General features: G+C 40.6%; 1 protein-coding gene across 2 annotated transcripts in view; it reads left to right on the top strand.

Annotated features, from left to right (window-relative positions):
- Positions 1–5,203, top strand: part of LOC132828188 (TBC1 domain family member 22B-like) — a 309,362-nt gene extending 304,159 nt beyond the window's left edge. For both annotated transcript variants that reach the window (XM_060845124.1, XM_060845126.1), the window contains exon 13: positions 4,627–5,203. In XM_060845124.1, coding sequence (XP_060701107.1) covers positions 4,627–4,755 — 129 coding nt within the window. In that variant the 3' untranslated portion in view covers positions 4,756–5,203. The remainder of the gene's footprint in view (positions 1–4,626) is intronic.
- The last annotated feature ends 20,059 nt before the right edge of the window (positions 5,204–25,262 follow it).

The raw sequence follows: 25,262 nt of genomic DNA on the forward strand, positions 1-25,262 counted from the left end.
ACAGTGGCACCACGTTTGCCAACCTCCAATCTTCCGGCACCTCACCTGTGACAATCAATGATACAAATATCTCAGCAAGAGGCACAGTAATCACTTCTCTAGCTTCCCACAGAGTTCTCGGGTACACCTGTTCAGGTCCTGGGGATTTATCCACCTATATAACCGTTTCAAGACATCCACCACTACCTCCTCTGTAATCTGGGCATTTTGCAAGATGTCACCATCTATTTCCCTCCAGTCTATATCTTCCATATCCTTTACCACAATAAATACTGATGCAAAATATTCATTTAGTATCTCCCCATTTTCTGTAGCTCCACACAAACGTTGCCTTGCTGATTTTTGAGGGGCTGAAAATGTGTTGCTGGTTAAAGCACAGCAGGTCAGGCAGCATCCAAGGAACAGGAAATTCGACATTTCGGGCCAGAGCCCTTCATCAGGAATGAGGAGAGGGTGCCAGGCAGGCTAAGATAAAAGGTAGGGAGGAGGGACTTGGGGGAGGGGCGATGGAGATGTGATAGGTGGAAGGAGGTCAAGGTGAGGGTGATAGGCTGGAGTGGGGTGGGGGCGGAGAGGTCAGGAAGAGGATTGCAGGTTAGGAGGGCGGTGCTGAGTTCAAGGGAATCGACTGAGACAAGGTGGGGGGAGGGGAAATGAGGAAACTGGAGAAATCCGAGTTCATCCCTTGTGGCTGAAGGGTTCCCAGGCGGAAGATGAGGCGCTCTTCCTCCAACCGTCGTGTTGTTATGTTCTGGCGATGGAGGAGTCCAAGGACCTGTATGTCTTCGGTGGAGTGGGAGGGAGAGTTAAAGTGTTGAGCCACGGGGTGGTTGGGTTGGTTTGTTTGGGCGTCCCAGAGGTGTTCCCTGAAGCGTTCTGCAAGTAGGCAGCCTGTCTCCCCAATATAGAGGAGGTCACATCGGGTTTTTGAGGGGCCCTATTCTCTCCCTAGTTACCCTTTTGTCCTTAATATATTTGTAAAAACACTTTGGATTCTCCTTAATTCTATTTGCCAAAGCTATCTCATGTCCCCTTTGTGCCCTCCTGATTTCCCTCTTAAGTATACTCCTACTTCCTATATACTCTATCAAGGATTCACTCGATCTATCCTGTCTACACCTGACATATGCTTCCATCTTTTTCTTAACCAAACCCTTAATTTCTTTAGTCATCCAGCATTCCCTATACCTACCGGCCTTCCCTTTCACCCTGACAGGAATATGCTTTCTCTGGATTCTCGTTATCTCATCTCTGAAGGCTTCCCATTTTCTAATCGTCCCTTTACCTGCAAACATCTGCCTCCAATCAGCTTTCGAAAGTTCTTACCTAATACCGTCAAAACTGGCCTTTCTCCAATTTAGAACTTCAACTTTTAGATCTGGTCGATTCTTTTCCATCACTATTTTAAAATGAATAGAATTATGGTTGCTGGCCCCAAAGTGCTCCCCCGCTGACACCTCAGTCACCTGCCCTGCCTTATTTCCCAAGAGTAGGTCAAGTTTTGCACCTTCTCTAGTAGGTACATCCACATACTGAATCAGAAAATTGTCTTGTACGCACTTAAGAAATTCATCTCCATCTAAACCTTTAACACTATGGCAGTCCCAGTCGATGTTTGGAAAGTTAAAATCCCCTATCATAACTACCCTATTTCAGCTAATAGCTGAGATCTCCATACAAGTTTGTTTCTCAATTTCCCTCTAACTATTAGGGGTCTATAATACAATCCCAATGGGGTGATCATCCCTTTCATATTTCTCAGTTCCACCCAAATAACATCCCTGGATGTATTTCCAGGAATATCCTCCCTCAGCACAGCTGTAATACTATCTCTTATCAAAAATGCCATTCCCCCTCCTCTCTTGCCTCCCTTTCTATTCTTCCTGTAGCATTTGTATCCTGGAACATTAATCTGCCAGATCTGCCCATCCCTGAGCCATGTTTCTGTAATTGCTATGATATCCCAGTCCCATGTTCCTGTCCATGCCCTATCAAGTGATTATTATAAAGTTATCGTCAATTGTTGGAAAAACCAACCTAATACACTGATACCCTTGAGGGAAGAAAAGTCCATCCTCATCTGGTCTGGCCGACATTTGATTTTAGACCCTCTGGTTGACTCTTAACTACCGTCTGGGCAATAATTGCTGGCCTAGCCAGTGATGCCCACATCCTGCAATTGAGCTAATTAAAAACCTGTCATGGCAGAAGCAAATCTCAAAGACAGATGTTAAGAGGTTATGTCATGTATTCCTCAGATTTGCCAGCGTTGACTTCTCAGATCCTCATTCTACTGATGCCACTCTGCGGAAATATATCACTTATGTAATCGACAACTTGATTTTTAAATGGAATACTTGAATTGCTGTTAATCCTATTTGCGCAATACTTAGTCATACTTGTCATAGTTTACTATGATGAGTCACTGATTTTATTTTATACATTTGTGGGACATGAGCAACACTGGCTGGCATCACCAGTTCCTCTTGAGAAGGTGGTGGTGAACTTCCTTGAACTGCTGAAGTCCACATGGTATAAGCTGGTCCACAAAGCCCTTTGGGTGAATTCCAGAATTTTGACCCTGTGAAAATGAAGGAACAGCAATATATTTCCAAGTCGGGGTGGTCAATGAGTTGGAGGAAAATTTGCAGGTGGTGATGTACCCCTGTATCTGCCACCTGTATCCTTCCAGATCAAAGTCCTCATGAGTTTGGAAGGTCCAAGGAACTTTGGTGAATTTCTGCAATATACATCTTGTCGGCTGCTACTGAGAATCTGTGGTGAAGGAAGGGGATGCTTGTGGATGTGTTGTCAGTCAAGCGGGCTGTTTTGGCCCGGATGGTGTCGAGATTGAGTGTTGTTGGAGCTGCACCCATTGAGGCAAGTGTGGAATATTCCATCGTGCTTCTGACTGTGTCTTGTTTTAAATGATGGACGGGCTTTAGATATTCCTAGCCTCTGACCTGTTCTTGTAGCCACTGAGTTTATGTGGCAAGTCCAGTTGACTTTCTGGTCAATGATAAACCCCAGCAAGAATGTTGATGGTGAGTGAGTCAGTGACGGTGATTGAAGATGATCATTTTCTGGCATTTGTGTGGCACAGATGTTACTTGCCACTTGTCACCCTAAGCCTGGATATTGTCTAGATCTTGTTGCATTTGAACATGAACTGCTTCTGTATCAGGAATCATAAATGGTGCTGAACATTGTGCAATCGTTGGCAAACATCCCCACTTCTGACCTTGTGATGGAGGGAAGGTCATTGATGAAGCAGCTGAAGATGATTTAGCTTAGGACATAACCCTGAGCAACATCTGCAGAGATGTCCGAGAGCTGAAGTGACTGACTGACCACCAACAATCACATCCATTTTCCTATGTACCAAGTATGACTCCAATCAGAAGAGAGTTTGCCCCCAATACCATTGATTCCAGTTTTGCTAGAGTTCTTTGATGCCACACTTAGTCAAATGTGTCTTTGATGTCAAGTGCTGTCACTCTTATTTCACCTCTGGAATTTAGCTCATTTGTCCATGTTTGAGCCAAGGCTGTAGTAAGGCCAGGAGTTGAATGGCCCTGGCAGAATCAAAACTGAGCATCACTGAGCAAGTTATTGCGATGCAGGTGCTGATTAACAGCACTATTGATGATAACTTAATCACTACTGATGATTGAGAGGAGACTGATGGGGCAGGACGTACATAGGCAATTTTCCGCGTTATCACATGCAAGAGTTGTAACTGTACAGTTTAAATCTGTGTAAGTAACTGAAACTAAACCACAAGAAGACATTAAAATAAAGCAGAGTATATTTACTTAGAAACTACACTGTCACTATTGTGTCTTCATCAATATCTTAAATAATTTTCTTATAAATTTATTTTTAAATTCCTTGTAAGGGAAAGGACTTGAAAAAAAATCTATTTTTTAAGCAGTTTGAAGATGTATTTTCCAATATAACCAAATTTGTGATGTGCTTTTGTAATTATTCATCTTTATTTTTAAATCAATCTAACATGTCCCCCTCTGTCTCCTTCTATCTACCCCCTTCTCAAATGTGTCCCCACTTGAACTCAGTTTTTCCAATCTAATATTTTTCAAATGGTTCTGGAGTATAAAATTAAAAGATCTGCTTATTGATGGATGTTGATCAGAATCTGTGTAAATATTTCAGATAAATTAAGGATTACGGGACAACTTGACTGCGCACTTTGTTTTTGTATCATAATCATTCTGGCTGGCATAATATGGTCCTCAATTCCTGCTAAATGGTCCAACAATTATTGAGATACCATGGGAAACCAAATATTGAGTCTCATCATCATCATCTTCCAATGTCATGGCATTTTTATATCTCACTTTATCACAGTGTTTAAAGTCACAAGATGTATTTTATTCATTCATTTGTGGGATGTGGGCATTGCTGGCTGGTCCAGCACTTACTCCACATCCCTATATTACAGATGTCATTTTTTTAATGCAAGTTTCATGTTCAATTCATAAGATTTTTTAAAATCTAAAACTATAGATAGTCTTCAACAAGTGGAGAACTTTGCACTTGCCTTGATATCATGTATTTGGAATGATTTTTGTATATATCAATTGAAATCTGTTCTTTTTTTTGAAGGGTCTGCTGATGTTGTTGCAGAATTTACCTACAATCCACTGGGGTAATGAAGAAGTTGGTCTTCTCCTTGCGGAAGCGTACAGGCTTAAGTACATGTTTGCAGATGCACCTAATCACTACAGACGATAAGTGGTTAGAAGAAGTGTTGAGAGCTGAATTTAAACTCTTTTCAGTCTTTCAAGTCAGGTGGCCATCAGCTCTACTGACCGAGGCAGCAAATGGTCCAACTACTTTGGAAGTAGTTTCTAATTACTTGAAGCTTTTCTTAAGCTATTATTGTAATATACTAAATTGAAAGTGGACTGAGAGCTCCCTCAGTTTGCTCTTCTTGGAGCCTTGCTAAATCTTTGATACTAGGTTATATATAATTCTTAGAAAGAAAGATTTAAAAGGAATTATATTGTATGTTTCTGTATAATAGTTAAAATGTGTGTCCTTAATTTGAACTACTGTGAGCTTATACTTAGGAAGTTGCTTAAGTGTTTGGATATAGTGTGCAAAAGAGAGACTGGTTAAATTTTCCTCATTTTTCAACATAACTGGCATCCAATTTCTTGTAGTAGATGATGCATTCACAATATTTTTAATTGTGCCTCTTTTTAAAAAAAAGTCCTCGAATTTTATTTTAGAGTTGCTGTGTATTATTTGATGTAAACTTCGGCTGTTTTGGTGAGGTATGTTCATTTAAAAGTATTTTCATTTCGACAAAGTATCTTTTTTTTAATAAGCAATAAAAGATTCATTTTTTAATGTAGAATTTGAGAAATTTGGAAAAATCTAACTATCTTTATAACTTTTTTAAAAGATTTGTGTTATGAGCACTAATGCTATGTTTGAAAGGCCAATTATTAATGCCAATGATATAGATTCCAAACTAAAGCCATTCAAGATTAAAATATGTTTCTCAGGTAGAGGTATTTCCTTTTGGTTTGTGTGCCTTTTGACCAATTCTTTACGTAAAGTTGAGAAACCATTGTGATACTTAAGTTTGAAATTGGTTTAGCAAGAGTTGATGGCATTTCTTTTAGCTCTTAAGATGTCTCTTTTGCTTGCTGAAAGAAACCTTGGTATGAGTTCTAGTGATTAAGAAATTATTCCTATAATTAAAATATAGAAATGTATATATTTTTAAATATATATGAGACCTGAGAAGCAGATTTTTCCATTGATGGCCAACAATTAAATGGATAGGGTCATATCTCTGTTTCTTTCCTCCCTAATTGGTTGAGATCCTAATATTCCAAAAGTGGTAGGGAGAATTTAGAGCTGTTAACCTGGCTGGGAAAGCAGCTTGCCCTGCATCCAGCAATGACTGATATCATTCCCAAATTGCCTACCCTTTCCAAGCATTCCCATGTGATGAGGAGAAGTTGTGAGAAAAGTAGATCTGAGATGTCAACCAAATGCAATCTAACAGAATAACAGAAAAATAGAGAGGGGCTGAACAGTATATTCTTATTTCTGTATGTTAGGGTATCAATGTAAAGAGAAAGCAGAATAACGGAGTTGAGATACGCACCAGCCATGGCCTTACAGATATGGCAGAACAGACTTGAGAGGCTGAACAACCTGCTGCTTTTCCTTTGTTCAGAAACCACGACTACTTACACTCCATTGATGGGAGCTGTATTGCTTGAAAGTTAAGTAGTATCATTATTCTCAGAGCCAGGCTGGTTACCGTCTACCATGTGCCATCTCTAACTCGTAATGCACTCAATCTCCTGAATGCGCGTTCTGAGGAATCATGCTTGGAACCTAATCTAGTAATTCCAAGATTGAGAGTATTTCTTCTGTTAAACTCCTAGTCAACTTTATTGTATTGAATGTGTAATCTTTTATCATTTTTGGTCATGTCAGAAAAGAAAATGTAACTATTGTTTACTTCTACACTGAGCTTGCAGTATCTTCTGTCATTGATTAGTGTGGTTCCTTAAAGGTTGTTATGCAAATATGTTGTCAAAAAGAAAGCAATTGCAAAGAAAATGTAGATGAATGATATAGGTTCAGCAATCCACAAATAGATTTTACTATATGTTTAAAACTGTCAATAATTTCTTTTTATTTCATTTTTAACTTATTTTCTGAAATGTCAAATTTGTTTTAATTGTATGTTCCTCTTTATGTAAAGGGACAATAATTGGAAACTACTCTGCTGTGGTTTTTATGTGTCTGTTACACTATGGAAATGTTAAAGAATGTGTATGGTAGCTTTTACATCGAATTACAATCAAACCTCTGTATTAACTTCCTGTGTTTCAAAAAGAAGAGTGAATATGTAAATTACTTTCTGGACAGTTAGGCAGGCAAATGCATGGTTTAATGGATCAATATTCCTAACACTTGGTTCTGCTTCTGTTTAGATAATGTCTTGCAAATGGTTGCATCCTAATCAAAGTCAAGCACATGGGCATCTAAGCACAATTACTTTATTTGATTAAGTCTAAAAGATAGCAAGTATATCTTCCCCTTTGTTATAATGTAACTTTCCTTGCTAATTCTAGTTGCTGTTGATCTTGGAGTTGATTTTCTACTAAAAGGAGGGCCAAAATTGGAAGGGATCATGGAGTCATACAGCATGGGAATAGACCCTTTGGTACAACGAGTCCACAATCCTAAGCTAAACTGGTGCCATTTGTCTGCATTTGGCTCATTTCCCTCCAAACCTTTCCCATTCATGTACTTATCCAAATGTCTTTTAAATATTGTAACTGTACCTGCATCCACCACTTCTTCCACACATGAACAACTCACTGTGCTTAAAAAAAGTTACTGATCATGTCCTTTTTTCAAACTTCCTCCTCTCACCTTAAAAATGTGCCTCCTAGTTTTGAACTTTACCACCTTAGGGAAATAATCTTTACTATTCACCTTATCTATGACCTTCATGATTATATAAACCTCTCTAAGTCACCTTTAACCTCCTATGTTCCAGTGAAAAAAGTCCCAGCCTATCCAGCCCATTTTTACTACTCAAACTCTCCATCCCAAGCAATATCGTAGTAAAGCTTTTTTGAACCCTTTCCAATTTAATAATGTCCTTCCTGTGACAGGGCAACCAGAACTGCACACAGTACTCCAGAAGAGACCTCATCGATGTCCAATACAACCTCAACATGATGTCCCAATTCTGTTACTCAAAGGTCTAAGCAATAAAGGCAAGTGTGCTAAATGCTTTTTTAACCACCAGAAAGTGAGGAGCAAATATGTAGAGAGATCTTGGATATATACTAGATCTTGGATATCTGTGATGCAAATATCAATGAATTATGTACCTGAACCCCTCTGTCTCTCAGTTCAACGACATCACCCAGGTTTCTATCATTAATTGTGTAAGTTCTGCCCTTGTGTGTTTTACCAAAATGCAGTATTTCGCAATTATCCAAATTAAACTCCTCAGTCCATTGACTCAATTCATCAAGATCTCTGTTATCTTAGATAACCCTCTTCACTGTCAACTATAGGACCAATTTTGCTGTCATCCATAAACTTACTAACCATGTCTCCTATATTCACATGCACATCATTTATATAAATGACAAACATAAGTAGGCCCTGTACTAATCTCTGTGGAACCTGAAAAACAAACATTCACCACCACCCTCTGTCTCCTATAATCAAGCCAATTTTGTATCCATTGGCAAGCTCACTCTGAATCCCATCTGATCTAACTTAACCAATTAGTATACCATGCAGAACTTTGACAAAGGCTTTACTAAAATTTTTGTAACAATGTCTACCAATCTGCCCTCATCAATCTTTTTGGTTATTTTCTCAAAACACCCAATCACGTTTGTGAGACATGATTTCCCTCTCACAAAACCATGCTGACTGTACCTAATCAGTCTATACCTCTCCAAATGCATGTAAATCCTATCTTCCAGATTCACCTCCAATAACTTACCCTCCACCAATATCAGGCTCACAGTCTATAGTTTCCAGGCTTCTCCTTACAGCCTTTCTTAAAGAAAGGCAGAACGTTCGCCACCCTCCAGTCCTCAGGCACCTCACCTGTGCTGATAGATGATACAAATTGCTGGGGTCCCTGCAATTTCTTCCCTAACTTCCCATAACATTGTGAGATACACTTGATCAGGTCCCAGAGATGTATCCACCTTAATGTTTTCTAAGAACTCTAGCACTTCTCTTCTGTAATATGAACTGCTTTCAAAACATTAATATTTATTTCCTGAAGTTCTCTTGCCTCAGTTTCTTTCTGCACATATAAAAACTGACATGAAATATTAATTTAGTATCTCTCCCATCACCAGAGTTTCAATGCATAGATGACCTCATTAATCTTTACTCTCTCTCTAGTTGTTCTTTTGCCTTTAATGTACTTTAGAATATCTTAAGATTATCCTTAACCTTATCTGCCAACGCTATCTCATATCCCCTCTTTTCCCTCCTGATTTCCTTCTTAAGAATGCCCCAACACACTTTATACTCTTCAAGAGATTCATTTGATCCCAGTTGCCTATATCCAATATATGATCCCTTCCTTTTCTTTACTAGAACTTCAATATCTTTGTTCGTTCATTGTTCCATACTGATACTAGCCTTATTCTTTATGCTAATGCCTCTGAACTCTCATTATCTCACTTTTGAAAACCTCGACTTTGTCAGCCGTCCCTTTACCTGCAAACAGCCTGCTCCAATCAACTTTTGAAAGTTCTTATCTCATTCCATTAAAATTTGCCTTACTCCAACTTTAACTTTTATAGAAGGCTTAACCTTTTCCATAACAATTTTAAAACTAATACAATTATTAGTGTTCCCCTATTTACACTTCATTCATTTGCCCTGAATTATTTCCCAAGAGAAGGTCAAGTTTTGTTCCTCATCTAGTAGGTATATTTACATATTGATAACGAAAATTTTCTTGAAAACCTGTAACAAATTCCTCACCATCCAAGCCTTTAACTTTATGACAGTCCCAATCAATGGCTGGAAATTTAAAATCTCCTGCTCTTACATCCCTATTGTTCTTTCCTATATCCAAGATCTCTCTACATATTTGCTCCTTACTTTCTTTCTGACTAATTGGGGCCTATAGTACAATCTTATCAATGTGATTATCCCTTTCTTATTTCTGATTTCTACCCATATAATTTCACTGGATGATACCTCAAAAATATCCTCTCTAATTACAGTAGTAATGTTTTCCACAATCAGAAACGCCACTCCCACTCCTATCTTGCCTTCCATTTCATCCTTCCTATTGCATCTCAAACCCTGAACATTGAGCGGCCAGTGCTGTCCTTCTCTCAGCTAAGTTTCTGTAATGCCTATGATGTCCCACTCCCATGTTCCCAACCATGTCCTGAGTTCTTCATTTCACCTGTAAGATACTTGCATTCAAATAAATGCAATTTAATTCTTCAGCGTTGTCTTGTTCTCCGACTTGCTCTAGTCCGCCTTTTCTAATTAACTTGATCTTTAACATCCTCATCTGTCTTTGTCTTTTTACTACTCCTTAGGAAACCCCCCAACCTCCCCTCTCTACGAGTTTAAGGGCTCCCAAAATAGAACTAGCAAATCTCCCTGCCAGGGTATTAGTCCTGTTCCCATTCAGATGAAGCTCATCCCTTTCGGTCAGGTCTTTTCTGCCCAAGAAGAATCCCAATGATTCAAAAGTCTGAATCCTTGCGCGTTGCACCATCTCTTCAACCACTGATTTATCTGTCCTATCTTTTTATTCCTACCTTTTGAGGGTCTACTTTTTCACGTTCTACCTAACCTCTTATTTTTACTGTGAATAGCCTTAACACTGTCCCTAACAATGAAGTTCCTACCAATGTATGCAATAACTGGCTTCTCACTGTCCCCTTTGACAATATGCTTCAACCACTCTAAGCTACCCTTTATGATTGATTGTGTAACGTATTGACAAAAATTGGGAACTGATTGCTTGGCTATGATGCTAACTAAGGAATGGTTTGTAATGCTAGGAAGCTTTAAGCACTTTTTTTAAACTGGCAAATGTGCACACTGGTATAATGGACAAATAATCTCACTCCCATGTGAAAAATGAGACTTATTTGATCAGAATTACTATCCTTTACATGATGCTGGCATAGGAGAAAGTGAGGACTGCAGATGCTGGATATCAGAGCTGAAAAATGTGTTGCTGGAAAAGCACAGCAGGTCAGGGAGCATCCAAGGAGCAGGAGAATCGATGTTTCAGGCATAAGCCCTTCTTCATGAATAAGGAAGGTGTGCCAAGCAGGCTAAGGTAAAATGTAGGGAGGAGGGACTTGGGGGAGGAGCGTTGGGAATGCGATAGGTGGAAGGAGGTTAAGGTGAGGCAAAGAGGGGGTGGAGGTGGAGCGGTCGGGAAGAAGATTGCAGGTCAAGAAGGCGGTGCTGAGTCCGAGAGCCTCCTCTACATTGGGGAGACAGGCTGCCTACTTGCGGAATGTTTCAGAGAACACTCTGGGACACCCGCACCAATCACCCCGTGGCTGAACACTTTAACTCCCCCTCCCACTCCGCCAAGGACATGCAGGTCCTTGGCCTCCTCCATCGCCAGACACGACGCCTGGAGGAAGAGCGCCTCATCTTCCGCCTAGGAACCCTCCGACCACAAAAGGATGAATGCAGATTTCTCCAGCTTCCTCATTTCCCCTCCCCCCACCTTATCTCAGTCCCAACCCTCGGACTCAGCAACGCCTTCTTGACTTGCAATCTTCTTCTCGACCTCTCCGCTCCCACCCCCTCTTTGGCCTATCACCCTCACCTTAACCTCCTTCCACCTATTGCATTCCCAACGCCCCTCCCCCAAGTCCCTCCTCCCTACCTTTTATCTTAGCCTGCTTGGCACACTTTCCTCATTCCTGAAGGAAGGGCTTATGCCCGAAACGTCGATTCTCCTGCTCCTTGGATGCTGCCTGACCTGCTGCCCTTTTCCAGCAACTCATGATGCTGGCATAATGGTGCAAATGATTTCACTCCCATGTGAATAATGAGACTTATTTGATCAAATTGCTCTCCTTTACATGATGCTTAACCACATATTGTTGGATGGAGCTGGAATCCTTATCAGGAAGCAGAAGAAGCTAAGCTATTTCAGCTATTACATATTGGAGAATTGCTATTTATATGATGAAAATGTGATTGGACGCAACGTGCAGTGAACTTGTGCGCCTTTACTAACTGTTCTGAACTGTACAGATGCAGTAGTATTTTGGCCACAATTGTGTGCCATCTCACGTTGTAAATATTAGGACAATGTCTATGACTCTGGAATGCTTACAGCTATGCCATCTGAAGCCAGAGAGATGTTGCATGGATTTCAACAGTATCTTTAGACCTTTAGAATTCAAGTGAACAATAACTGTGACACTCCACCTTTTCACTGTGTGATGTTTTAACATGAAATGCACTATCAAAAAGACATGATTTGTTGTCACTCCTATGTGCAATAAATCCAAAAGATACAAATTTTCTGCATTGTGTAGTAGCTGTTATAGACTTGTTTAGCTGATTACATGATGCAAGATATTTCATTAAAGTAGTTTATTAAAGACTGGAACCATGTGATCTCTCAAACACATTTGTACAACAGTGAAGAGATGAATATATTAGCCCTTTGGATGATACTGTCTCTGAAATATGCCAAATTATTTTCAAACTATGTTTTTTTTTTAAATGCTTCTGTAGACAGTGCTAATATGAGGCTTTAAAAAATTAAATTCCTGCTCTACATCAATCAGTTGTCTTTGATTATTATTCATCATGCACCTGCATTTCTGTAATGTTCTTCCAAGGTTTCCACTAGGAATGCAAGATAACTGAATGGAAGTTGCTGTTTATTGCTTTCTCGCTCTAGGAGAATTAAGTATTCAATTTAATTTCATCCCACAAGCCTGTTATCTTCAAGTTAGCTCCAAGTCATCACTAGTGCAAACAATCTTCAAACAGATTTAAGGCAGCCCTGATCTGCCCTGTGTTCCAAATGTAAATTCCCGCCTTGCCAAACTGGTTGATAGTTACATGAATGCTGCTATCTAGATATGCATATAAATAAATATTGTTATGATCCCCAGTGGAGACTGATGATTTTTAAAGAGATTAATTTCAAAGCAACCTATGAAAATGACCCAAGGATGAGATGTCACATTTTAAGACTCTTACCGTGGCAAACTAAGATCAGGTATATGGAACATTACTTAAAAATACCAATACAGCAAACTGAAGCAAAAGTACTTTTGCATTGACTAGCTAATGGAGTCAGGATATATCTTTGAGCCAATTTGGCTTTGTCACATACTGCAGATATGTCACATTACTCTAACAATGTTACCACAGTCTGCTAACAACTTACTAGGTTGTAACTTCCACTGTTCTTCAGAAATCATTCAGTCGTAGTCTGAGTGCCCAAATATGACTTTAGCAACCAGGCCCACCTGGGAAGCTCCTTGTTCCTTAAGTCTCCAAGTCCCGTTTGTTCTCTTCCTTTCAAGCAAATCATTTTTTTTTACAAGCATGCTTACTTCTACACAGTATCTATCTTGTTCTGTGCCTGTGTCTTTCTAAAGAAGATGTACTTTCATTGTAAGAAAGACGTGAAAACTCTCTCTTGGTTTCTATTTGTTTTACCCCCATGGCAAACCAAGCTATGAAGGCCTGTCTCCAACCAGTGATGGTTATAGTCTAACCTCACCGTTTCTCTTTTCAGAACCATTCATTTTGTCTTAAGTAAAAGAAGGCATTTAAAAACATAATTATCTTACAAAGTACACCATTCATAATATTCATATTAACAAGTTTGTATATCACAAGTGTGTGAGTACTTTTTAAAAATGTACTATTGTGTTGCACTGAGTGGTGCAATGGAAATCCAGCCTCACTAGTCCCAGAATCATCACAAAAATTAAACATATTAAAAAGTACACAAAGTTTCCCAATGTATCTGATTTTCAGGCCCAGGTAGATAGGAGGCACACACAAGGTTTCTGTATTTAATAGGAATTATTATTTATTACAAGTAATTGGACTCTAACTGCAGGTAAGTCGTCAGCATGTAGCACCTCTTGTTAAAACTCTAATCCCCTTATAAACTCACCCTTTCTCTCTTTCTCAGACAAACAAAGTAAAATAAATTATAAGCAGAGGGGAAAACTGGAAAGGTAGTTCATGTGTCTTTGTTCCCAAGTTCTGTTGTTGACGTGATCCTAATGATTCTCCATCTGGCCAGCCTCAGTCATCTTTCTCCAAATGTTTCCACTGGTTGGTGAGATACACAAGGTTAATTTTCAACGGATAAATCAGAGACTGTTTGTAAGTCACAGCTTGCAACAACTGTTACAGGAAAAAGAAACTGATTTTCTTCAGGCTAAGAGTGAGTTTTGACTGTCGAGAACAGAGACCACTTCTGCGCCATGGAAGAACTTAGCACCTTTCTCATGCTCTCTCAGTCTAACTTGTTCCCAGGTCCGAACTTAAAAGCTGATTTCACGATTGTTAGCAGGCAATAAAGATCTGTGTCGTTGATAACTGGTCACTAGTCCATAGGCCAATTGACTACTTCTTGGCAAAATCTTCATCTGCACATCCCTTTAGCTCCAAATTGTCTGGAACTCGAACTTCATTTGTTGCGTGTTCAAACAATTGTTGACAGGATGCCTGAGTCGTCCACACACCGGGGAGACAGGACGCCAATCCGTGGAACATTTCAGACAACACCTTTGGGACACAGGCACCAAAAAAAACCCACCACCCTGTGGCCGATCATTTCAACTCCCCCTCCCACTCTGCTAAGAGCATGCGAGTCCTGGGCCACCAATAACAAATTCAAGGCACTTGACGACTGGAGAAAGAACACCTCATCTTCCAGTTTGGGACCCTCCAACCACATGGCATCAACTAAAACTTCACCAGTTTCCTCATCTCCCCTCCCCCCACCTCCTCCAGATCCAACTCAGCACCACCCTCTTGAACTGTCCTCTCTGTCCATCTGCTCTGCCCTAAATCTGGATTTAACTAAAATGATCGAGAGGAACTGGTTGGAATTGATTGGAAAAGGCAGCTAGCAGGGAATGCAGTAAAGCAGCAATGGCAGGAGTCTCTGAGGGCAATTCGGGAGGCACATCTAGTTACCTTTACTCAACTGTAATATCATTATACCTGATTCCAGCTTCTCCCTTTCAAACTGCAAGTGAATTCTATCATATTATAGTCACTATCCCCCAGGGGTTCCCTCACCTTAAGCTCCCTAATCAGTCTGCCTCATTACAGATCACCAATTCATCCCAAAGAAGAAGGAACGTACAAAGGGGAGGACAAGGCTGTCATGGTTTACAAGGGAAATCAGAGACAGCAGAAAAACAAAACAACAAATATACAGTGTGATGAAGGTTAGTGGCAAGTCTTTAAAAACCAGCAGTGGGGATTTTTTTTTCAAAAAAGTGATAAGAAAGGAGAGAAGATCAAATCTGAGAATAAGCTAGCCGATAATGTAAGAGAAAATTGGAATACTCTTTTTAGATATATAAAAGATAAGAGAGAGGCAAGAGTGGACATTGGACCACTGGAAAATGAGGCTGGAGAGGTAGGAATGGAGAACAAATGGCAGAAGAACTGAGTCGTATTTTGCTTCAGGTTTCATAATGGAAGACATCTGCCACATATCAGAATTTCAAGAAAATCAGGGCAGAGGTCAGTACAGTGGCCATCACTATGGAGAAGGTGCTGGGGAAGGTGAAAGGTCTGAAGGTGGATTAATCACTCAAACTAAATGAAATACACACAAGAATCCTGATGGATTTAGATGAAGAGATTGTGGAGGCATTAGTGGTGACTTTTCAAAGATTGCTAGGGTCAGGGAGGATGCCAAGGACTAGAAAATGGTTATTGTAGCACCCCAGTTAAGAAGCATGGGATCAAGATGGAAAATTTATAGGCAGATTAGCTTGGCCTTTGTTGTTAGTAAGATTTTAGTGTTCATTATTAAGGTTGAGATAGTAAAGTCACCCTTTTCACTGTTCTCAAGAAAGATGACTGGACCCAAAACATTAACTCTGTTTTCGCTCCACAGATGCTGCTGAGCTTTTCCAGCAATTTCTGTTTTGGTCAGTACTTTTACTTGTCTGGGAAATAAATAGTGTCAGGGAGAAGCATGTGAGATAGAAATGAAAATAATCCGATCCTCATGGTTACACCCCAAGACAAAACTTTAACCATGAATGTAGCGTGAGTCAGGGAGTATGGAAAGTGTAGAGGGCTCTTAAGAGAGCCATTAGAAGAGCAAAGACGAGGCATGAAGAATTCCAAGATATTCTCCAAGCCTTTTAAGAGGATTACTGGAGAAAGAGTAAGGCCCATTAGCAACCAAGGAAGTAGTCTATGCATGGAGCTGATGGATATTGGTGAGGTATTAACTGAATACCTCACTTCTGTCAAGGTTCTTGAGCCAATTGACATCGACAATGAGGAGGTATTGGAGGTTTTGGCTGACTTAAAAGAGAACAGATCCCCAAATTTATCCCAGACTGTTGTATGAGGTGAGGCAAGAAATTATAGAGGCTCTGACCCAAATTTTTAATTCCTGACTGGCTTCAAGGGAGGAAACAGAAGGCTGGAGGACAGATAATGTGGTTCCACTCTTCAAAAAGGGTATTGGGGATAAGTCAGGGTATTTCAGACTAGTGAACTTCCAATCTATGGTCAGGAAACTGTTGGGGAAAATAAATTTCCACCTGCAGAAGCAAAATCTGATCAGGATGGTTCAGCATGGCATTGTCAGAGAGAGGTGACCAAGTGTGTAGTTTACATGGATTTCAGCAAGGTTTTTGACAAAGTCCTATATGAGATCCTGATAAAGGAGTCAAAAGCACGTGGGATTGAGGAGAACTTGGCGCGATAGGTTCAAAATTGGTTTAGCGGTAAGAGACAGAGATGGTGGGAGATAGATTTTTTTTCTGTGTGGCCGGAGGCTGAGACCCAGTGGCATATCGAAAAGATCAGTGTTGGTTCCCGTGTTGGTCATATGACACACAAAAAAGTTATATTACAGAAGGATGTAGACAGGTAGGCAAATCAGTGGCAGATGGATTTAATCCTAAACAGTGAGAGGTGGTGCACTTTGGAAGATGTTACAAAACATGTTGTAGTCATTGAATGGCAGGACACAAGGGTGCTCCAAGGAACATTGAGGTTTTGGGACAGCTGTCTGCAGATCCCAGAAGGCAGCAGGGCAGGTTAATAGGGTGGTTAAGAAGGCAAAAAGGGCATTTGCCCTTATCAGTCATGACCTAGATTATGTGAACAGGGAGGTTATGTCAGAGCTTTACAAAACTTTGGTTAGACGACAGCTGGAGTACTGGGTGCAGTTGTGATTGCTATACTATAAGAAGGATGTGATTGCAGTGGAGGGGGTGCAAAGGAGATTCACCAGGGTGTTGCCTGGGATGGAACATTTCAGCTATGAAGAGCTACTGGATATGTTTGGATTGTTTTCTTGAGAGCAGAGAAGGCTGAGAGTAGACCTCATTGAGGTGCATAAGATTAGAAAGGGTATGGATAGGGTAAATAGGAGGCAGCTGTTCTCCTTAGTTGAAGGGTCAATAATGAGAGGCATAATTTAAGGTGAAAGGCTGAGGTTTAGAGGGGATTTGATGAAAAACATTTTCACCCATAGGATGATGGGAATCTGGAATGTACTGCCTGTGAGGGTGGTGGAGATTGGAAACTTCACAATCCTTAAAAAATGGTGAATGATCCTTGAAATGTCATAAAATTCAAAGGTGCAAGCCAAGTGTGGGAAGTGGAATGAGTGTAGATAGGTAGGTGCAGAATGAATGTAAACCAAAAACCACTGCATATATTATGTCAGCTCATGTTAACGCAATTAAGTAGAAGCTGAATAAACACCTCCAAGATTTTAATTAATGGTGAAAGGACTGTGATATGTATATTTCATGCCATATATGGGACTCTTAATATCTTTGAGTTCAGCATGAAGAATGTAAGTAATATTTTAAAATATAGCAAAATTAATTTTAAAGTGTTTCCATGGTAACCCGTTGACTCAGTAGATTTAAAATGTGCCAAACACTCCTTTCTTTCATAACTGTAAGAATTGTATTTTGGATGCAAATAGTTTTCATCAATCTCAGATGCTTAAGTTAAAAATATTATCTTTGTTCAGTATTTGGGTTTCTTGAGTTATTGACTGCTCCCAGAACAAAATTATAATTGTTAGTTGGTTTCATTTTTATGCTTGTATTCTAAGTGATGGTACAAAGAAAGGAACACATGTTATGAGAAGGGCACAGAGTCTGCAAAAGGGATACAAGTTAGCTAAGTGACAACATTTGGCAAACAAAGTATAATGTGGGAAAATCTGAGATTTATCACTTTGCTGGGGGGGAGAGATGAAAAATACAATAATTAACCTGACGAGAAACTCGAATGTTGCAGTGTTGACAGATCTGACTGTTCCCAGACACAAATCACAAAACATTAACATGAAGATAAATAATTAGGAAGGCAAATAGATGTCAGTTTTTATTGCAAATGATATGGAGTAAAAACAGTAATAAAAGCTTGCTATATTTGTACAAGATATTGTTGAAAGCTCACTTCCAACAGTTTAGATTTCTATACCTCAGAAGGGTTATGCACACATTGGAGGCAATTCACAGAAAGCACACTGTGTTGATTCCTTGAGATAAAGTGTTTGCTTCATGAGTAGCTTGGGTCTACACTCATCGGAGTTTAGAAGATTATGAGGTTTTTTTTTAAACTAAGTGAGCTTGGTGGAGCAGATGATGAAACAATGTATCCCCTAGCTGAGGTGTGTTGGAACTATGGGATAGTTTGAAAAAGAGGGATCTTTTTCTTCTCTGAGAGACTCATTAGACATTGGAGTTCTCCACCTTAGAAAACAATAGAAGCTGAATTATTCAATATATTCATGGCTGAATTTTGGCCAACTTTGACCTCTGTGGAAATGAAGGATTTTAGGATCATACAGGAAAATGGGGTTAAGGTCACAATTACATCAATTATGATCTTATTGTACCGCGAGCACGTTTGAGAGGTCAGGTGGCCTACCTCTACTGTGTTAAAAATCACACAACACCAGGTTATTGTCCAACAGGTTTATTTGGAAGCACTAGCTTTCAGAGTAAACTCCAGAACCACCTGATGAAGGAGCAGCCCCCTGAAAGCCAGTGCTTCCAATTAAACCTGTTGGACTATAACCTGGTGTTGTGTGATTTTTTAACTTTGTACACCGTGGTCCAACCCCGGCACCTCCAAATTAATTATGATTTAGGAATGTTTGATGCCTGTTGAATGCCTGATACAGAAATGTTCCTTCCCTAAATACTTCATTGAAACAAAATTACGGAATTTATATCAACCACCTAATGAAGGAGCAGCACGCTGAAAGCTAGTGCTTCCAAATAAACCTACTGGACTATAACCTTGTATTGTGTGATTTTTAATTAAATCATAATTATCACACTTACATGCAGAGAAAGACTTCAGTGGACTGTAATATTGCCGAGCTGTAGGTAATGATACAGATCAGCATCTCATTGTACCCCCAGGTCACTTTCTCCACTGCATACCATGAGTAATGTGCACCCAGCTGGTCCTCTGAAGTGGAGGACACACCCAAGCGGGCTATAAATGTGTGCAATGACCTAAACACCTGAACCTTCTGAGGCCCCATTGCTCACACAGAAAAAGGCACTTTGGAAAAGGCTCATTTATTTCAATAGTTAATCTTGTAAAATTTGATTCAATGACATTGGACTGCCAAGTTCACACCTTAGACACATTCAGCAGCACTTGTCTTGAGTACAAAGTTAAAAATCACACAACACAAGGTAATAGTCCAATAGGTTTAATTGGAAGCACATTACCTTTCTGAGCGCCTTTGTGAATGACCACCTGATGAAGGAGCACCGCTCCGAAAGCTAGTGTGCTCCAGTTAAACCTGTTGGACTATAACCTGGTGTTGTGTGATTTTTAACTTTGTACACCCCAGTCCAACACCGGCATCTCCAAATCTTGTCTTGAGTAAGTCTACTTGATTGTCATGTTCCCACAGAAGAGAAATCTGCTTCACGTAGCTTTTCACGAGTTTTGTATATGGAAGGGCACAGGATCCATTGAAAACATTCACAACAGGGGTGTTGGTGTATTTTAATGAATGTGGACTGGGAATGGCAACCTACCTAGTAATGAGCCTAACACTTGCACTGTGCACTTTACACAACACAACATTACTCTTGGGTAAACCAACCTTTATTTTCTATTCAGTCTGTAGTCTGCTTGACTGCTGATCGCAAACTGCAAAATCCGACCCCAAGTTAATTACAATTTAAATAAAAAACTCATCCGGTTGGAACAAATGCAATTACTTTATGTGACTCCTAATTGACACTCTTTATTGCTAACACTGGGTTGTAATTGACTGGTAATAGCTTTTTGCATCCACGTTGATTAATTAATACATTCTCAAAGGATAACACCCTCTTTATCATTGCTAAAATGATCTGACAATAGGTGTAATCCATGTTGAGAGGCTGATACCATCATAAACCCTTTTGTGCATTTGGAGATGTAGACTGTCTATTCAAATAAAGGTAAATTTCAGATTTTCCAAATCCCATTAATAAAGTCAGGTTGCTTTACCAATTTAAGATAGATGGCTGCGTGTTCTGACTTTTGCTTTACACTTTTGTATGTAACATATCAGAATGGAGATTTTAATTGGGACTGTACAATTCTGCGCCACACAAATAAACTATCAAAGTTTAACAAGATTCTTAAAAATTGATAAATGCCCCATCCTCCACAGCTCCTCCCCCATCCAACTCACTCCATACCAGCCTCCCAGAAATCAATGGTGTGAACCAACATCAAATACAGTGATTTGCTGTATGAATTGTTTGAATAGGACTTTAATTTCCAATTTTCTTCACAAATCTTGTCAATGTAACAAGTACAGACAAAAAAAATCATAAAATAAAGTTAATTTAATGTGTTAACATGAGAATATTCATTTAATCTCAAAGAGGATAACTAGAAATGAAAAGACATCATCTTAAATTGATAATTTTAACAATGGATAAATGTCCCAAACTGCCTTACATAAAACATAATCAGAAAACAAACAATGCCAAACTAAATAAGTTGATGTTGAAAGGAATGACTCACACCTTCGGTGGAAGAAGGTGGAAGAAAAGCAGCTAAGTTTAAGCCAATCCAGAACCTATGGTCTCAAAAGCTGAAGGAATGGTCAGTAATGGGAGGAAAGCAGTGTAAGAGATGTACAAGAGATCAGATTTAGAGGTGCACTGAATTTTTAGAGCAATGTGGTCAGGTAAGTCATTGAAAAGATTCAAAATATGAGGCTAAGAATTTTGAAGTTGAGGATATGTACGTGAAAGGCTCACCTTGGGGTCAAACCAGATACGAAGTTTGTCGATAATCTGATTCAACCTGACATACCGTACAGGTGGCTGGAGTTTTTAGGGAAAAATTATGAAGTTGGTGACAGGGACTGAAGTTGGTTTGTTCTAGCCAGTGTTTCACTGGAAAAAGTTTGTGCTATATTTTTGGATTAGTTTTGACGCAAGAAACCTGGCAATACAAGGTGGTGGCAGGATAGAGCTTATTGTCAGCAATGCACACGTAAAATTTGACTGCTACGCTTCAGATAGCACCACTAATGAGGCGACATATGGCTAGGGGTGAAAAGTAACTAAGTGTAGATATTTGGGGAACTTGAGTGGTATGACGCATGGGCAGCAGGAGACAACTTTGCAAGGCACTGCCAATTCATTTCGAAAGGTTAGCACAAGTGAAAATAACCAACAACTAAACAGTGGAAGAGAGACATTGGATCATGAGTATCCAAGATTGCAGGAAGGTAAGAAGGGATAATCCATTATAGTCCCAGAGTTGGCTTTGGACTAGATTGACACCAGAAATATTTGCTGGGGAGATTTGAACATGTCGGTATCATCTCATTCTGTACGTCAAATTCAAAAGTAATCTCACGTGATTGTAGTTACCTCGGAAAGTTGAGCTGACAAAAATAGAACTTTTTAAGCAGCTATGTTTTATTTGTCACAACTAATTTTGAGTTTAGGTGAACACATGTAACTGTGATTCTCAGATACTAATCCTCGTAACATTTATCTACCTCAGCAAAACACAAGAGAAAGTATTGTCTGATTTGTTTCCTTCTCATTGTTGTGACTAATCTTCAGTCCTATTTTGCAAATTATTTGAGTAGTTTTTGCTAACAATTTCCATGTCCAGTCAAACTATTGATTTTCCTGTAAACCAGTGTCATTCTGACAAATGAGATTGAGATGCTGTCACTTTAAAAGCTAATGGTGTCCAGAAATAATACAGTCCATTTTGTAGATATACCTTCGCCTAGCAGTGATGACAAATGTCTTTCAACTGTCTTCTGCATATGTTCACATGATGTGGGCTTCGGTGTCTAGATCAGTATTCATAGCCTGTTCCTAATTGCCCTTAAGAAACTGGTGGTGCACTGCTTTCTTAAGTCTCTTCAGTCTATGCAGAGCTAGTACACCCACAGTGCTGTTATAAAGGCAGTCTCCAGATTTTGACCCAGTAACAGCAAAGGAACAGTGATGTTTTCCAAATCAGGATGGTGTGTGGCTTGGAGGAGAACATGCTTGTCACCATGTTCCCACATATCTTCCACCTTCTAGATGGTACCATTTGAGGTTTTGGAAGGTACTGTTGAAGGAGCTGTCGCAAGTTACTGTGATTTATCTTAGATGATAATCATAGAAGATCATAGAATTCCTACAATGTGGAAACAGGCCAACCAGCTCAACAAGTCCACACCAACCCGTTGAAGAGTAACCCACCTTCCCCTATTACACTCCATTTACCCCTAACCTACACATCTCTGAACACTATGGGCAATGTGGCATGCCAATTCATGTAGTCTGCGCATCTTTGGATTGTGAGAGGAAAGCAGAGCACCCAGAGGAAACCCACGCAGCACAGGGAGAATATGCACACTCCACACAGACAGTTGCCCGAGGCTGGAATCAAACCCAGGTCCCTGGTACTATGAGGCAGCAGTGCTAACCACTGAGCCACTGTGCAGCCACTACATCTGTCATTTGTATATGTTCACAGGATGTGGGTGTCACTGTCTAGCTCAGCATTCATAGCCCATTCCTATTTGCCCTTGAGAAGGTGATAGTGCACTGCCTCCTTAAGCTCTGGCAGTGTATGCCTGCTTACAATAATGCTGCTTTTGTACTTCAGTGGCGGAGAGATTGAATGTTAAAAATAGGGTGGAATGCCAACGAAGAAGGCTGCTCTGTTCTGAATGTTGTCAAGCTTCTTGACTGGACATGCAGACAGCCAAGCAAGTTGAGTGTATTCCATGACATTCCTAATTTTTGTCTTGCTTTTCCACAGCTTACATCCTAGGGCTATAAAAAGAGAGCTACAGAATAGTGAAGATGTTTGCTTGTAAAATTATCCAGCTTCTAGAATAGTCGCACCAGATTGGAGGTTATCGAATTTAGCATTGCTTTTTAACGATAAAAAAGGGAGAAAAATAACAGGAAACACTGAGTCAGTTAGTCTGACATCAACCATGAAGAAAGTATTAGAATTTCTTGTTAAGAAAGTCTTAACAATACTTACAATGTGATACTGTGATCAGGAAAAACATGACCACATGGTTTAAAGGGAAAGAAAGGTTTACAAGTTTTTGAGATTGTAACGAGTAAGGTAAATAAATGTTCATAGTGTATGTAGTATGCTCAGATCTCCGAGGCATTGAATAAGATGCCACAGAGAAAGTCGGTATGCAAGGTAAAGTTCCATGGAGTTGGAAACAATATTTTAGCGGGAATACGGGCTTGACAAATGGAAAGGAAGTCAAGAGTGTGGTGCTGGAAAAGCACAGCAGGTCAGGCAGCATCTAAGGAGCAGGAAAGTGATTTTTCGGGCAAAGGCCCTTCATCAGGAATGAGACCGGGAGCGTCAGGGGTGGAGAGAAATGGAACGGGGGTGGGGCTGGGGGCAAGGTAGCTGAGAGTGCAATAGGTGGATGGAGGCGGGGGTAATGGTGATGGGTCAGAGGGGAGGGTGTAGGAGGACAGATCATGAGGATGGTGTTGAACTGGAAAGTTGGAAATAGGGAAAGTGGGGGGGGGGGGGAAGGGAAATGAGGAAACTGGTGAAGTTCATATTTTGATGCCATGGGATTGGAGAGTCCCAAGGTGGAAGATATGGCATCGGGTGGTAAGGGAGTGGTGTTGAAGGAGGCCCAGGACCTGCATGTAGTTGGCGGAGTGGGAGGGGGAGTTGAAGTGTTCGGCCACAGGGCGGTGGGGTTGATTAGTGCGGGTGTCCCAGAGATGTTCTCTAAAGAGCTCTACAAGTAGGGGTCCTGTCTCCCCAATGTAGAGGAGACTGCATCAGGAGCAACGGATACAGTAAATGACGCGAGTGGAAGTGCAGGTAAAACCTTGGATGTGGAAGGCTCCTTTGGGGGGTGGATGGGTGGGGAGGTATGGGCACAGGTTTTGCAATTCCTGCAGTGGGAGGGGAAGGTGCCTGGAGGGGTGGGTGGGTTGTTGGGGGCGTGGACCTGATGAGGGAGTGGCAGAGGGAACAGTCTTTACAGAAAGCAGATAGGGGTGGGGAGGGAAATATATCTCTAGTGGTGGGGTCAACAGAAAGCGGGGATAAACCAAGTATTTTCAGGTTGGTAGGCCTAACAAATGGAGTGCCAAAAGGATTAGTGCTGGACCCTGAACTGTTGATGATTTATATCAATTATTTAGACGAAGAGACGTGTGTGATGGCACTTCTGAATATAGAATAAGAAATAGATGAAGAGGTAAGTTGGCCCTTGTGTTGCAGTGATAGTGACCTACCTCTGGGCAAACATGAGTACTGCAGATGTTTGAAATTAGAGTGGAGAATGTGGTGCTGAAAATGCACAGCATGTCGAGGCAGCATCCAAGGAGCAGGAAAATCGACATTTCATGCAAAAGCTCTTCACCAGGAATGTGGCTGGGAGCCTTAGGGGTGGAGAGATAAATGGGAGGGGTTGGGGCTGGGGGCCAGGTAGCTGTGAGTGCAATAGTTGGATGGAGGTGGGGGAAAGTTGATAGGTCAGAGTGCAGGGTGGAATGGATAGGTGGGAAGGAAGATGGACAGACAGGATGGGTCATCAGCTAGAAGGTTGGAACCGGGGTTAAGGTTGGGGGGAGGGAAAATGAGGAAACTGGTGAAATCCACATTGATGCCATGGGCTTGGACGGTCTCGAAGCGGAAGATGAGGCGTTCTTTCTCCAGGCATCGGGTGGTGAGGAGTGGCGATAGAGGAGGCCCAGGACCTGCATGTCCTCTGCAGAGTGGGAGGGGGAGTTAAAGTGTACAGTTGGGTTGATTGGTGCAGGCGTCCCAGAGATGTTCTCTGAAATACTCTGCAAGTAGGTGTCCTCTCTCCCCAATATAGAGGAGACCGCATCGGGAGTGACGGATGCAGTAAATGACGTGTGGAGGTGCAGGTGAAACATTCGTGGATGTGGAAATCTCCTTTGGGGCCTTGGACAGAGGTGAGGGGGGAGGTGTGGGTGCAGGTTTTGCAATTCTTGCGA

The sequence above is a fragment of the Hemiscyllium ocellatum genome, chromosome 26 (genome assembly GCF_020745735.1).
Source record: "Hemiscyllium ocellatum isolate sHemOce1 chromosome 26, sHemOce1.pat.X.cur, whole genome shotgun sequence".
Taxonomy (NCBI): domain Eukaryota; kingdom Metazoa; phylum Chordata; class Chondrichthyes; order Orectolobiformes; family Hemiscylliidae; genus Hemiscyllium; species Hemiscyllium ocellatum.